Source organism: Entelurus aequoreus, linkage group LG12, assembly GCF_033978785.1.
Source record: "Entelurus aequoreus isolate RoL-2023_Sb linkage group LG12, RoL_Eaeq_v1.1, whole genome shotgun sequence".
Classification (NCBI taxonomy): Eukaryota; Metazoa; Chordata; class Actinopteri; order Syngnathiformes; family Syngnathidae; genus Entelurus; species Entelurus aequoreus.
In genome coordinates, this window is record NC_084742.1 from 47,702,721 (window position 1) to 47,719,537 (window position 16,817).

General features: G+C 39.6%; 1 protein-coding gene across 2 annotated transcripts in view; it reads left to right on the forward strand.

Annotated features, from left to right (window-relative positions):
- The window catches only part of LOC133662285 (regulator of G-protein signaling 12-like), a 165,519-nt gene that overhangs the window by 116,237 nt on the left and 32,465 nt on the right, over positions 1–16,817 (forward strand). Inside the window, exons 5-16 of one of the 2 annotated variants that reach the window (XM_062066151.1) lie at positions 6,621–6,784; positions 6,908–7,000; positions 9,448–9,591; positions 10,739–10,921; positions 10,999–11,149; positions 12,013–12,110; positions 12,218–12,409; positions 13,183–13,256; positions 13,332–13,458; positions 13,587–13,683; positions 15,474–15,529; positions 15,716–15,824. In XM_062066151.1, coding sequence (XP_061922135.1) covers positions 6,621–6,784; positions 6,908–7,000; positions 9,448–9,591; positions 10,739–10,921; positions 10,999–11,149; positions 12,013–12,110; positions 12,218–12,409; positions 13,183–13,256; positions 13,332–13,458; positions 13,587–13,683; positions 15,474–15,529; positions 15,716–15,824 — 1,488 coding nt within the window. The remainder of the gene's footprint in view (positions 1–6,620; positions 6,785–6,907; positions 7,001–9,447; positions 9,592–10,738; positions 10,922–10,998; positions 11,150–12,012; positions 12,111–12,217; positions 12,410–13,182; positions 13,257–13,331; positions 13,459–13,586; positions 13,684–15,473; positions 15,530–15,715; positions 15,825–16,817) is intronic. The other variant, XM_062066152.1, reaches the window with a different exon arrangement.

The following is a 16,817-nucleotide window of genomic DNA, read 5'->3' on the forward strand; positions in this document are numbered from 1 at the left end:
AGCCAAACTCTGAAGGGCATCCTCTGTGTGAGTCATGAGGGCTGCATCATCAGCAAACAACATCTCCCTGATGAGAACTGTCCTGACCTTGGTCTTAGAACGCAGTCGCGCCAGGTTAAACAATCTCCCATCAGACCGGGTGTGCAGGTATACACCATCAGTGGAGGAGTCGAAGGCGTAAGACAGGAGCAGGGAAAAGAAAATCCCGAAAAGGGTTGGTGCAAGTACACAGCCCTGCTTGACACCACTGTTGATACAGAATGGTTCTGAGGATGATCCGTCATACAGGACTGTGCCCTTCATGTTCACATGGAAGGAGGTCACCATGCTGCCGAGCTTTGGGGGGCAGCCAATCTTCTCAAGGAGCTGGAATAGGCCTTCCCTGCTGACCAGATCGAAGGCCTTGGTGAGGTCTATGAACATCATGTAGAGTGGCTGGCCTTGCTCTCTACTCTTTTCCTGGAGCTGTCGAAGGGAAAAGATCATGTCAGTTGTCGACCTGCCTGCTCTGAAGCCACATTGGGATTCTGGATAGACACGATCCGCGAGTCTCTGCAGCCTGTTGAGGAGGATGCGTGCATACACTTTGCCGACAATGCTGAGAAGGGAGATCCCTCTGTAGTTGTTGCAGTCACTGCGGTCACCTTTGTTTTTATACAGTGTCACAATGGTGGCGTCACGCATGTCTTGTGGGACTGCACCTTCCTCCCAGCACATGCAGAGCAACTCATACAGAGGCTGAAGCAGGGCAGGTTTCCCGTGCTTGATGGCTTCAGGTGGGATGTTATCGCTACCTGGTGCTTTGTCGTTTGGGAGGGCATCAATGGCTTTGCTGAGCTCTTCCATAGTGGGCACTTCATCTAGCTCCTCCATGATGGGCAGATCCTTCGTACCACTAAGGGCAGCATTGGAAACTGATGTTTCACGGGAGTACAGTTCTGAGTAGTGTTCCACCCATCTGGTCATCTGTTCCTCCCGGTTAGTGATCTTCTCCCCTGACAGAGATTTCAGGGGGGCAATTCCTTTTACTGCAGGGCCAAGGGCCTTTTTGATGCCGTTGTACATGCCGCGTGTGTTTCCGGACTCGGCACAGCTCTGTATTTCCTTACACAGTTGTTGCCAATATTCATTGGCACACTGTCTAGCAACACGCTGGGTGGTGTTCCGAGCCCTTCTGAGTGCTGTGAGTGTCTGTTCATTTGGGCATTCCTTGTGTGCTAAGAAGGCTGCACGTTTAGCCTCTATTTCTGGTTTCATCCTTGGAAGGTGGGCTTTGAACCAATCCTGGCAGGGATGTTCTTTCTTGCCAAACGAGGACATGGCCGTGTTGTAAATTTTGTCCCTCATGGCATTCCACTTTCCTGTGGCGTCATGATCTGGCAGGTCCTGTAGGGCTTCATCCAGGTTGGTTACATATGCGTCCACCTTAAGGGGATCTGACATGTGTACTGTGTTGATCCGGGGGCGGCCTTTTGGTTTGGAGTGATGTAGCTTGCGTGGCTGGAGACGCACTTTGCTGCACACAAGGGCATGGTCAGTGTCACAGTCTGCACTATGGTAGCTTCTGGTGATGAGGACATTGTTTAAGGCAGAGCGCCTGGTGATGGCAAGGTCGAGTTGGTGCCAGCGTTGGGACCGCGGATGCCTCCACGACACTCTGTGTGATGGTTTACACTCGAAGAAGGTGTTTGTAATGCAGAGGTCATGGTAGGAGCACAGTTCCAGCAGCCTTTGACCATTCTCATTTACCTTCCCTGTGCCATGACGTCCAAGGCAGGAGGGCCATGACTTGTGATCTGCACCTACTCTGGCATTGAAGTCGCCAAGGAGGAATAAGGGCTCATCTTTTGGGAGGCCCTTTATCAGTTCATCAAGCTGCCCATAGAACTGGTCTTTTGTGTCTTCCGATGAGGTGAGAGTGGGAGCGTACACACTGAGGATGTTGACATGACCAGCAGCAGTGGCGAGGCGGATGGACAAAAGGCGCTCGGTGCCACCTGAGGGAGGCTCCACTGCAGCCAGGAGGGTGTTTTTGATGGCAAAGCCAACACCATGCTGGCGGGGCTCTTCGGGTTCTCTGCCCTTCCAGAAGAAGGTGTAGTTCTCCTCTCTGAGGGAGCCGCTGGAAGGGAGCCGGGTTTCTTGGAGGGCAGCTATGCTGACGTTGAGTCTGGTGAGCTCTCTGTCAATGATGGCTGTCTTTCTGGTGTCTTCCACCACTCTGAGGTCATCTGAGATGCCTGTGCGCATAGTGCGCACGTTCCAGCTACCAAATAGAAGAGCTGGAGTCTTCTTTTTAATTTTCTTATTGTTTGGTGCAAAGATTTACCGTCTGCTCATCGTGCCTTTACAGTACACTAAGCTCCAGGCACCCACTGAAGCAGGCAAACGTTGGCGGGCCGACACCCTACTGACCGGGGGCTGCCCGGTTTGAGGCGGGCAGTAGTCGTCCACTGGGACACTATGATCCCTCCCACCGTCGAAGCTGACCCGTGGCGCCCCATACTTACGCCAATCAGATGGGACTTATAACCCGTAAACTGCCAGCTTCCGTGTTGTGTCCTCACTCTTGCGAGCGAGGCTGGAGTGACCTCTCCAGTTTTTGTGACCTCCATGGCGCAAGCCTGGGCATAAGGTATGGGGACTTTGGGTTGCCCAGTCGTCAGAATCCCCCTCTTGGCTTGGCTGACGGGATCCAAAGGAATGCGGAGCATGACGTTTGGCACCAGCTTTGCTGCAGGAGTTGCCGGAAGGGTGTTGTCTTGCGAGCACCTATCCGCCTTCGGGGCTCCACTCCGGATTTGTAAGGTTTACTCCTTTACACTTGGCCGTTGAGTCCTATGTGGTCTTCCTCCGCCCTAGCCGTTGGCTGACTGGTGCAGCTCCTCCGCCTAGTGGTGCAGTGTACACACCACCCCCTCACGTGGTTTGGTCTGCCAGCTGAGGCAGTGTATATATATATATATATATGTATATATATATATATATATATATAGTAGGGCTGTGAATCTTTGGGTGTCCCACGATTCGATTCAATATCGGTTCTTGGGGTCACGATTCGATTCTAAATCGATTTTTGTTTTTCAATTCAACACAATTATCGTTTCAAAAACGATTTTTTTCCCGATTCAAAAGGATTCTCTATTCATTCAATACATAGGATTTCAGCAGGATCTACCCCAGTCTGCTGACATGCAAGCAGAGTAGTAGATTTTTGTAAAAAGCTTTTGTAATTGTAAAGGACAATTTTTTATCAACGGATTGCAGTAATGTAAATTTGTTTTAACTATTAAATGAACCAAAAATATGACTTATTTTATCTTTGTGAAAATATTGGACACAGTATGTTGTCAAGCTTATGAGATGCGATGCAAGTGTAAGCCACTGTGACACTATTGTTCTTTTATTTTTATAAATGTCTAATGATAATGTCAATGAGGGAATTTTAATCACTGCTATGTTGATATTGTAACTAATATTGATACTGTTGTTGATAATATTCATTTTTGTTTCACTACTTTTGGTTTGTTCTGTGTCGTGTTTGTGTCTCCTTTCAATTGCTCTGTTTAATGCAGTTCTGAGTGTTGCTGGGTCGGGTTTGGTTTTGGAATTGGATTGCATTGTTATGGTATTGCTGTGTATTGTTTTGTTGTATTGATTAATTTAAAAAAATTAAAAAAAAAGATTTTTTAAAAATGAGAATCGATTCTGAATCGCACAACGTGAGAATCGCGATTCAAATTCAAATCGATTTTTCCCACACCCCTAATATATATATATATATATATATATATATATATATATATATATATATATATATATATATATATATATATATATATATATATATATATATATATATATATATATATATATACATATATATACATACAGTATACCTTAAAAAGTAAACTTGGCTGTCCTCGTTGTCGGTTACACAAGTATATGATATACAAATAATCAGATGTCAATAAATTGAAATAGACTGTATCGTGTAGTGTATGACCTAATTTGTAGTAAACTTTAGTAAAGTTGTGTATCAACGAATATATAAAACGCCATGTAATTTTCATTCCATTATTGTTTACATCAGCGAATTATGTTACATTTTTTCCCAACAGCATGTAATTGTTTGTGTTTTCTTTCTTTTGATTCATTCCTTACTCTGCATTTTGAGAGCTGCCTGACCTAAATTCACCGAAATCCTGACGTCCTTCCAGAACCTGATGCAACTAGTGTATCTCTTGGAAAATCTCAGAACAACTTCGCTGTTCTCGTTGTCTGTTAACACACGTTTGACACACGCTTCCAAAAGAGCTGCACCCATGTTGTTTGTACCGATTAACGTTAATTATGCGATGTCGGTTGAAAATATAAGAAAAAAAGTCCTGTCGGGGTGTTTTTATTAATTTATTTTACTAAACAATTACGTTACAATTATCCATCCATCCATTTTCTACCGTTTGTCCCTTTCAGGGTCGCGGGGGGTGGGGGGTGGGGGGGGAGGTACTCGAGCCTATCTCAGCTGCATTCGGGCAGTAGGCGGGGTACACCCTAGACAAGTCGCCACCTCATCACAGTCCATTAACAAGTAACATTAACGGGGTCACGGCATGTTCTTGTCGTCGATGCTGGTCATTTCTTTAGGGCATTACAGCATGTGACAACGGCGGTCACGGCATGTGCCGTGGTTAAATTCAACCCTGATATACTTTTAACTTGTAGTATTTCTGATTTAAATATTATCTTTGTAGTGTATCCTGCTTTGGAGTTCTTAAAACCCACTTGCTACGATTGTTTCGTAAACAAACACTAACTCTATCCATCTTCCGCTTATCCGAAGTCGAGTCGCAGGGGCAGCAGCCTAAGCAGAGAAGCTTAGACTTCCTTCTCCCCAGCCACTTCATCCAGCACTAACTCGGCGAGTTCAAATATAAGAAAGCAAATGTGAGCTATAATTTATTGGAGTTCATTTATTTGCATGCAATGTGCAATGCTACATTTTTATTTATAGAATGTTTTTTTTCTTAAGACAGAAGTTTTAAGTTTACACTTTTTTTAATCTCAATGTTGAAGATTATTATTTATTTGCATGCAATAAACAGTGACATTTTTGTTTACAGAAGTATTTTATTCAAGCAGAAATATTGCCTCCCAGAGGAAGCTCTTAGTATAGTTCTTTGAAATTTATTGCATAAAAAGTACAATTTATATCTGGTCAAATTAGAATTTTGCTAAGAGGAAGATGCAGTGTATGCATTGTCATTTCAAACTACTAGTTTTTGATCAAAAAAATCTAGACTTGTTTTGAATATACTCCTGTTATTTGTATTAAGGTTTGTTAAAAAAGAAAAAGAAAATTTTTGTGAAAAAATTTAGAAATTTTGTTTTTACGCCATTTTGCCTATTACTTATCTGGTAATAAAAACTAATCAAAAAGTCCCAAATTTGACTTGTTGAAACATGCAAAGACCCTGGAGAGAGAGACAGAGAAGAAGGACAGAGGGTAGATAAAAAGAGAAAATAAGACATAAAAATTTAGCGACTGGGGCAGGGATGCGAGAACTGTGTTGCTATTTCCAACTGTAGTGGTTGATTCTAAGTGGAGCCAGTAGAAGCAGCTGTTGGATGGCAACAATGCGTCATATTACGCCACAGAGGGAAAGGAGGGTCGAAAGTAATAGGAACCCCTGTAGACGTCTTTGAATAGTACATTACAGATTAGTCAATAGCATGGAGCTTACCTGCTTATTTGGCTGAATATTGTCTTGTTTGTAAATTTAGAAGAGATTCTAAAATGATTTAAAGGGGACCTGTGATGATTTTGATCTACATTAAAACATTTCCTTGTGGTCTAGATAACAAGTATTGGATATGCTTTATTGTAAATTTTGCTCCATCACCAAAACACCATTTACAACCTACTTTCTGCGTATGTCTGCAGTATGTTCGTTTGTGGAAGTGTTCCCCGATTGCAAATGAAACCACACCCCACTCTCTCCATAAGTATCATAATGTATATTTTGAAAATGTACACTGTTTAAATATATATTGTAAAGTCGTCACTGCTATTTGAAATCGTCAGAACATTAGGTACTCCTGCACACTACCCAATTGATTCAGAGCTGAATAAAAAAAGCTGTTTTTAGCAGCATTTATGTCACCGCTTTTCCCACATCGGTGTTATGTGCATGTCACATCAGATAAAAATAATACTTTATCCTACTTTTTTTAGTTTTCTTTTAGCCAGAAGCAGATGAGGTGGACCTCCTCTCTGGCTGATAGTTATACTTAATGTCTAAATAAGTATGTCCACCTAGTAACGTCATTTGTAGGTCAAAAAGCAGAGGCAGAGGATATGACCAAAACGTCCAGGTTCTCTACTGGCAGTTGGATTCGGCCCACTAATAAATTGACTAACAAAGTTGATCGTAAAAAACGTTAACTTGGATAGCTATTGGTACATCTTTTTTGGAATAAGTGGTGATGCATTGTTCAGCAATAATAGTTTTTTCCCAATTGTGTTTTAGGTATTATATGCCCCGAACAGGACAAGCGGTAGAAAATGGATGGATGGATGGATAGATTATAATGATGTAACATTTCTGTCGCGTTGGCAGATTACAGCAGTGCTCAGCTGCAGGGATGCTGCAGCCACAGCAGCCTGACCAGTAATGGTAGCCTTCCGGGCAGCCATCGTAATCTTCCTGAACAACGTATAGCCAGCTGGGCTGCCTGCTTCGAGCGCCTCCTTCAGGATCCAGTGGGCGTACGCTATTTTTCGGTACGATCAACGCAATTTCTTGGCAACAGATTTTGACCGCTCCTCCACATTTTGCCAACATCACAGCCAATTGTTAATTTTCATAAACAGCGCCCACGTAAGTAATTATTTTTGTCTTTGCAGGAATTTCTCAAAAAAGAATTTAGTGAAGAAAATATATTGTTCTGGCAAGCCTGTGAATACTTCAGCCATGTTCCTGCAAGTGATAAAAAGCAGGTAAGTCCATCACCACTATCTTATTTGGCCAGATCCACAGTACAATTTATTGTATTCTTTATTAACCACAACACTATTGGGCACTTATTGGGGGTTTAACATCAAAAGAATGTGATTGGCTTGACAAAAATAGGCCCACCCTATAACTTGTTAGCACGACAACACCATTTATGTCCAGACCTGTCAGAATTAACAGAATGCAGAATGGGATTTAAAAAAAGGTAAAAACATAGTAAATGTAACTTTTTTTTAGCCCGCACAACACCGTTTCTGTCTAGATTTGCCACCTTTTAAGTAAAAATCAACGGAATGCCATTCAGACTTTTAAAAATAAGACCATCAGGTCTCCAAAAAATAATCACTTTCTTTAACCATCACCAAAACACCATTTATGTTCAGATTGTGTACATGTTGATTCAAAATGACCAGAATACAATTCAAACATTGAAAAAATATGCCCAATTAAAGAGGAAAAAAAGTCCACCTCTTATTTATCCAACACGCTATTGACTGTATGTCCAGATTTGGCAAATTCCACGTCATAATTAACAGATTGAGTTTTCAAAAATAAACCCATCCTAAGAAAAATAAAATATCCTCATCCAGCATGATAATGGCATTTATGTTTAGATCAGTCACATTTAGAGTGTAAATCACCAGATTTCAATTTGCCTGATCCAAAAAAAACCATCCTATCACAAAAATAGTTTTTTATCTTTCTTTAGCCAGCACACAATACAATTTATGTACGGGATCAGCACATTCTCTGCCAAATTAAACAAAATAAAATATGTATTTGTTATATCCAAGAACACACTGCAATTGATGCATATGATCGCATGCTACAATATGGTCAAAAATAAGCCCTTTCATGCACAAAATGTACTGTATTTCCCCCTGTTCTTTAGCCGACCTTCTAATGTATTTTTCCTACTCGGAACACATGTTGTTTGCTCGGTTGCTCTCTGGGTACACATTTTGTTGTAATTTGCCGATTTCAGTTTCAAGTTCAGTCAGTCAAAAAAATCAGGTTCCTATGCTGAGATTACATCGATTTTCTTTTCTCTATGCAAAACCCTCATAGTGTACTGCGAGGTGTACCCCCAAAAATATCTCATCACATGGAAGAGCATTATTTCCTGTGTAAACATTTCTAGTTCAGAGGTTTTACAGTCCAATAGTTGCAGTAAAAAAATGTGTTGTAATGCATCGATGGGTTCCAGATGCAATAGCACTCTCCTTCTCTCCCGAATTACCATCAATGACTCACGACGAAGGAAGCTAACAACCTTAATAGTCGACAAAAGTTGTGGTTGCAATGACTTGAAGTCACGTCACACGCTTAACCCTAGACTTTTAAAGCAGGGCTGTCCAAAGCATAGCCAAGTGATCATTTGCGGGCCATGGCTATTTTATTGGCCCGTGGGACATTATATAGAAATACAATTTCTAAACCAAAAAAAACAGCTAAATTTGTGGATTTTTTGAGGAATAATGTAAGGAGAAAAAGCTAAATTGTTGATACTAAGAACTACACATTGTATGAATGAGAACACATTGCTTTTTAAACATACAGTATATGATGGTTCTTCAATGGGCCATATTATGATTTTTTTAACATGCAACGGTGGTGCTTTGGTCAAAATCTTGCATAGATTTTGTTTTATAGACAATCTTCAAGCCGCTTTCTGACTGTCTCTTCAGAGTGCGCCGTTTTGTGTCCTCCTCCAGGCCAAGCCTCCTTTGACGGCGTCTACTCCAAGTCAGCTATGTTGTAGTTTTTAGCGCTTCCATAGCGAGTGTAATTTAGAACTATATTCTACTTTTAATGAGAAACGGCAAGAGCCGAGGATTTTAGCATGCATCTGCATGTACAAGCCTGTCTGCCCCACCCGAGGATAGAGAAAAATAAGGAACTTAGTAACTACAGCTTTGGATGAAAACTGAATAAAAATATCAAACTTGTGCAAAGCTCTTCAAATAAACTTTTACCATATATGGAGATATCCACTGACGTAACTAAGGCAAAATACGTAACTAAAGTTTCAAATTCCAAAAAACATTTTTTTTATAAATATCCCCGCTGTGCCTGCATGGTTAGTTTTCAAATTTTCAGGACTTGTGGGGATCCCGAATGCACAAAAACAAGTACCAGTAGGTAAGAACAGTTGGTTTTGCATAATTTTTTAAGCCTCTTTACAAAACATAACATATATGACAAATATCAAAGTGGCCCCCAAACGTATTCAGTGTTAGCAGGTCTACTTTAGCCAGCACACGAGGCCAGGTTTGGCAGATTATGGGTCAAAATCAGCAACAAGCAACATTCGATAAAAAAATAATTTCAGCCACAATTTACGAAACAAGGCTCACAAATTACAATACACTGTCTTTTCTTATTTCACCACCAAAAATTACCAAAATGCATTGCATTTTTTTCCATTCAGCTTTCCCAGCGAGCTGGAGAGATCTACAACAGCTTTCTGTCCAGCAAGGCCACCATGCCGGTCAACATCGACAGTCAAGCCCAGCTGGCCGACGACGTCCTTACGTCCCCACGGCCCGACATGTTCAAGACACAACAGCTACAGGTTAGTGACAAACCCATTTAGTCACCTTACAAAATTGTTTTTAAAAACATGTATTTTGAGATCCATCCATCATTTTCTACCGCTTGTCCCTCTCGGGTCGCGGGGGTGCGGACTCGGGCGGAAGACGTGTTACACCCTGGGCAAGTCGCCACCTCATTGCAGGTGTTTAGAGATATAAACACAAACTAACTCCCACTGACAATCATCAACATACAAACATAAGTACATCACTTTTTGTTTTACTTCTCTTGCCACTACAAAAGCACTGTTTTAGGTCAAAATCCACAAAATGTAATACTGATTTTACAAAAAAGCCCATGGACATGTTTTGTTCCCGCCATATTTGTCAAATTAAGACTACAATGACAAAGTTAAAAAACTTTAAAAAGTTAAAGTACCAATTATTGTCACACACACACTAAGTGTGGCGAAATTATTCTCTGCATTTGACCCATCACCCTTGATCACCCCCTGGGAGGTGAGGGTAGCAGTGGGCAGCGGTGGCCGCGCCCGGGAATAATGTTTGGTGATTTATTATACAGGTTACAGAACGTGAATGAAGTACTTCGGGCGGTTTTTGAATGCATTTTTAAAGTGATTTAAAGCCGGAATGGATTGCTCCCATTAGCTGCATTGCCAGCGATCAAGAAAGAGACGATTTTTACAAATTAGAATGCAAAAAAAAACCTTGTGTCTTCTTGTCTCTCATTAGGATTGTGAACAATAGGCAACATTCAGAAAAAAATTGCAGTTCCCCTTTTTGAAAAGAATTGCACCTAATATATACCACCAGTCTTTAAGGACCTGGTATTCATGTTTACCAAAATGTTTCTGTCTGAGAGATGGGATTTGAACAAAGTGTGAGGACTGCTTGAAAGGTTCATCTGGTTTTTAAAGTCAATTTAAAAGAATGTGGTGATCTACTGTATTAAAAGCTGCACCAAGATCCAGCGGCATCAAGGCTGAGTTTATTTATGTGCTGAGCTTATACGTCTTTTGCCAAGACATGGCTATTATTTTTTTGTAAATTCTGCACATTTTGTGCCAAACTCAACAGTTTACTATGCGACAAATATAAAACAATTCACTTTTCTTTTCAAGTGTTTTTCTCATCCTTTTTGTTTACTTTTTTTCTTTTCTTCTTCAGATTTTCAACCTGATGAAGTTTGACAGTTACTCCCGATTCCTTAAGTCCTCGCTGTATCAGGAGTGTATGCGCTCCGAGGTAGACGGCCTACCCTTGCCTGACCCATACCAGATCCCCTGCAGTCCTGCGCCGTCCAAACACAGTGCTAGCTCCGACCGCTCTACCCTTTCCACGCCAAAGAAGGTACTTTTAAAAAAAAAAGCAGACCACTCAATTAACTATTAGTTTGGTTATTTTATGAATGTGGTCTAACCTTGCAGGACGCCAGGAAACAGAGGTCAGGAAGATCACTTAACGAGGACAGCAGAGATGAAAGCATAGACAAAAAACGTGGCATCTTCTTCTCGTGGTCCCGCAACAGGAGCTTTGGGAAGGGTCCGAAAAAGAAGGATATTGGAGACATTAACCTCGGTGAGTATAACATACAACACAAGTTTTTTAGCCAGTACAATGATGATAGTTTCCCCAAATATTATGCAAATTTTGCATCAAAATTCAACAAAATGCAATGTCACTTTTGAAAGGCCCATCAGGACACCATTGTAGCCAAACTGATTGTGTCTTTATTTTGCCAGCACAATTATACAATTTTTTCCCTAAATTATTCACATTTGAGGTCAAGTTCAAGAAAATAACATTTGAATTGGAAAAATACCGAATAGGCAAACAGTATGGAAAAACATATTTCTATTTTATTTAGCCAGCAAATTGGCATTATTACTGTCGAAATTTAACATGTTTGAAAATCAACAGAAAGGCCAATCAGTACAAGATTTTTTTATTTCATATATCACAACAGCACTATTTTCTTTGTAATTCTGTAAAATTTAGGACAAAAACAACAAAATGATACTGAATAAGAAAACAACGGAGACAACAAACACCAGTTGTACTGCAACTGTGGTTTTTATTCCACTTTTTAGGCCTAAAGATACATTTTTCAGCTGCTTTGGTCAGCACAAAAGTACTCCTTTACTCAAGATTCTGAACACTGTTAATCAGAGTCAGCACAATGCAATCCAATATTTTTTAATAACCTATCAGCACCAGTTGTACAACAAAACAGATTTAACTTCTTTTGCCAGCACACAAATGCTAGTTTTCCAGATTGTGCACACTTTGCCTCAAAATTAAAAACAATTATATTATGAATTGAGAAAAAATTGTATCTTTTGTATCTCTGTAGTCAGCACTAATGCTACATTTTCCCAAATTGTAAACATTTTAGTTCAAAATCCACTAATTGTATGACATATTATTGTGTATATTTGTAGACTATTGGAGTAGTAACAGTCGCCGTGAGTCCCAGGGGTCGTTGACGTCCAGTACCAGCTTAGAGATGCCCACTTCCTGCTCTGCTGCCAAGATGGAGGTAAGATTCCACTGTCACCATGGCAACACAACCTACACGTTCTTCCTTCTTTGTCAACCCACTCATAAATCTTTTTTTTATAAAAAAATGTCCTCACCTTTACTCAGTCGGATTATCGTCACTCTGTCACGGCGTGGGAGCATTCATCCAAACATTGCAGTGTGACACTGCCCAACGGCTCATCCTCCTCTATCGTCCTCCGGTCTGGTGCCTCCATTAGGGACGTCCTACAAGTTCTGTGTCATGACATCAATGTCAACATCGCCGCCGTTGATCTTTTCCTGGCCGGAGGGGAAAAGGTAAGCTGATTACAGTAGTCTGTTCCAGGATGAAACTCAACGCCATTATGCTACGTGCTATTTACGTTAGCATATAATATACAAAATATATTTTACAATTTTAATAAAATATGTATTATATTTTGTATATTAAAATATTTTCTTATTTTAACTGCAGAAAATACGACATAATGAAATTGGATGTTATAATTTTTTTCCTGTAAAATCTTTTAATGTATTAGGGGAACAAGGATACACAACATTTCCAATACACAAAAATTATAATAACAATAATGATAATGATATTTCAGGCCTTTTTTAGCTTTAGTTTATTGAAATGACCAACATTTGTTTACTCAAAAGTAATTTTTAAACATTTAATTAAGCATATCTGGTCGAGCTATACCTGCTTCCTTTGCTGCTTTACATACTTAGAAGTTAGAACCATATAAAACATGAACAGCACCTTGTGAAAATAATTAATAAATTAATTAGATAAATCATTAATCTTCTTCGTAGGAATGGGCACCTTTACAATTTGAACCTACACAATGCCAATTCGCGGTTCCTTGGAATCGATACCGGTACTCAATGATAACAATTTTCGATAATGTTGTGTGTTTTTGTGGTACTAAATTGCATATTTTGAAAAGTGTCGCTCTACTTTTAATCTAACAGGTATGCTTATTTTTATTTTATTTTTTTTGCAATTTGTCGCGGGCCATTAAAAAATAAGCTGCAAATGGTCTCTGGGACCCACTTTGTTATGATTTCTGTATTTTTTGTCTTTAAAGCCTTTGGTATTGGACCAGGACTGCATGACCCTCAGCTCACGAGATTTAAGACTGGAGAAGAGGACCTTGTTTCGGTTTGAATAATCATTGGTACTTTCTGTGTAGGTATTATTACATTTATCTCATAACATGTTGTGCTGTATTTTTAGACTGGACCTGGTTCCCATTAACCGCTCTGTTGGTCTGAAAGCCAAACCCACCAAACCCGTGACAGAAGTCCTGCGTCCCGTGGTGTCCAAATATGGCCTACACCTCAGCGATCTGCTGGTGAAAATAGTAAGGAGCGGTTAGCAGGGTGGAGTATTATTAAAGGCTACAATTCAGTATTTTAAGTACTGTACTGTACTTTAAGTACTGAAAGAAGAAACATAAATGCTTAAAACATTTTGTTTTCTTTTATTAAGAACGGAGAGACCCAGCCTTTGGACTTGGGCGCCCCTATTTCTACTCTGGATGGCCTGAGAGTCGTGTTGGAGCGAGTCGACTCCGCTTCAGTCAAAGGTATGGAGCTAGATTGATCAAATACACACATTTGCTGAAATTATTTATACATCATTTATAGCAGATATATTATTTTTATTTGATATCCTCACACTCCAATACAAACTTTACCTCCTCTTTGCAGAGTATGCGTTTTAAAAGTATTGTAAAACAAAAAATATATAGTATATTAAACATTTTGATGCAGTCAATATGTTAGATTTAAGAACAAATGTAATGTATAATTCAATAATATTACCGCGATAAAGCTCTATCTGTATAAAGGCCTCTGTGTCTTCTCCAATACTGTGTCTCTATTGTTATACACTACATATTAGGTAATGTAAATGCTTGACCTTGAATAGCTTCTAGATATCTTTAAAAAATGTTTAAAAATACAATGCAAAAAATGTATGTTAAACATTCTATTTTTGTATAACATAATAAGTCATCGCCAGTTGACGGACCACTGTAGACCACTGCAGGAAAATGGTTATTCTTGCTTTATGTACAGTGGGGAAAATAAGTTTTTGATAAAATCCTCTTGAATTTATTAAATTTAAAGCATATAGTGAAGATAAAGACTTTCAGTTGTCATATTCACAGCTAAATAGAAGGTTTTTTAGTTTTTACCATGAATTTGAACACTGCCGAAGTCTCACATCTTTTGGAAGACTGTTCAAAATTTTAGGAGTATAAAACTGAAATGCAGCCTAACCCATGTTAAATCCCGACCTTCTAAACCTGAAATGGTTCGTATTGCCTTAAAATGTCAGAGATGTACTTTGATGCTAGACCATTAAGAGACTCGTACACAGGTAGAGCTATCTTAAATTATATTCTCTGAAAAACAGGAAGACCAGTGACAAGCTCACTTTACTAATATGGTCTTATTTCCTGTATTTTCGAGTATCAGCATTCTGGATGTCCTGCAGCTAGCTGCTTTACAGCTCGTTTAGAGAGCCCAGTGAGAAGGCCAATCAGTAGTCTAGCCTGCTGTAGACAAAGGCATTGATTTGTCTATCTAAAGTCGGTTCAGACACTATTCCTTTGATTTTGGCAATGTGTTTTAGGTACGGTCGTAAAAAGCTACTGATGTTATTGACTTAGAATTATTGACAAAGAGCTCAATTTTTATCTCATGTGACCCATCACATTCTCCCAAGCCTTGTCTGAGTCATTCATTTGACTGTCAAACTTCAGACGGGCCTGAACACGTGTCTTCTTGAGCAGGTGGACCCTGTGGGAACGCCACAATCTCATTCCATTACAGCAAAGTGTGTTCCCAACTCTCTTTGGATCATTAACCAGCTCTTCTCTTGTTATACTGGGCTGGTCCCTTACCTTTCTCACAATCATCTTTACCCTACCAGATCAATCTTTAACTTTTCTTTTGTCTTGCCTGTAGTGGTCTTTTATCCATTTAACAAATTGAGATTTAGAATACTTTCTTACAGGGACTTGTTTGTGAGCCCCAGTCTGTGGGGGTCAGAATGATTGCTGATTCATGATAGGGGATCACAAATGTATTTACCTCAGTCAAATAAAAATTAATTTAGAACTTTTATTTAATGTTATTTATTTACCTATAATTTACTTTTTTTTTCTACATTTTGTCTCTCTCAAATAAAAAATTTTCATATCTTTGTAAGTGGATAAACTAACGCAATTAACATGGGAGCCAATATTTATTTACCCCACTGTATTCAATAAATGCATTTAGACAAATAGTGGCCATTTTCTAATAAAGCTACTACTATTAACTACCATTTGATTGAAATTACATTGTTGAGATTTGTCCTCCAAAACAGACAGCAAATCCAAGCTGCTGAAAAGCCAAGCACCTACGAGGAGTCTTTCCGCAACGGTAAGACACATATGATTTACCTTTACGTTGGATTGTTGGCTGTATTATTAACAATATTGATACTATTAACAATAAAGCTAATGCATAATAGTTTCTTTTTCACCCTAACGCATACTAACAATCGCACTCATGCATTAGCTCCCCTTTGACAGAGTGAATTGTTATTTATTTTCGCTGCATCTGCAGGGAGATGAGAGCCCAAAGGACTTTTCAATGAGAGCACGAAGTGATGCAGACTCTGCATTCCTCGGGGAGAAGAGAAAACAGAAAAAGATAAATATAGACGAAGCTGAAGGTAAACTTCTTATCTTGTACTTCTTAGCTCTGCTTTTGCTTTATTCTGAGAACTCTTAAAGAGCTGCTGCTGCTTTTGCTGCATGGAAATTATATTTTTTTTTAAAAACCTCACACAACTGATCCAATTTGTCCACTTTCCAAAAACTGTTGTATAAATATATATTCATATTTTTCACACTTCAAACAAGTCAGTCTTTTAGAACTACTTCTGCATGAAAATATACGTATGGTTTTGATTATATTTTCTAACCCTTTCCATAACACTACTTCTAATACGTAAAATAGTACATTACCTAATATAGGATTTAGTGAGTGTTTGTTTATGATTATTGTTATTAGGTATATCGATAATGACTTCCTTACAGATATCGAATATGCTGACATTGCCCAACGCATGCATGCAGCAGTTCTTCAGTTAAACTAATGTCAGGTGACTCGAGTGATAACATTAAGAAATTAGTATTTCATGTAAACCAGGGGTCTCAAACTCAATTTACCTGGGGGCCACTGGATGCAGAAACTGGGTGAGGCTGGGCCGCAAGAAAAGATTTCTTAAAAAAATCCAACATGCACTTTTTAATGAATTCACCTTCTTTGAATGGCTATCCCGCCCTAGCAACATACTTGCCAACCCTCCCGATTTTTCCGGGAGACTCTCAAATTTCAGTGCCCCACCCGACAATCTCCCGGGGCAACCATTCCCCCGAATTTCTCCCGATTTTCACCGGGACAATAATATTAAGGGCGTGCCGTGATAGCACTGCCTTTAACGTCCTCTACAACCTGTCGTCGCGTCCGCTTTTTTACCATACAAACAGCGTGCCGGCCCAGTCACATGTTGTATCAGGCTTCTGCAGACACACGTAATTGACTGCAAGACATACTTGATCAACAGCCATACAGGTCACACTTAAGGTGTCTGTATAAACAACTTTATCACTGTTAAAAATATGCGCCACACTGTGAACCCACACTAAACAAGAATGACAAA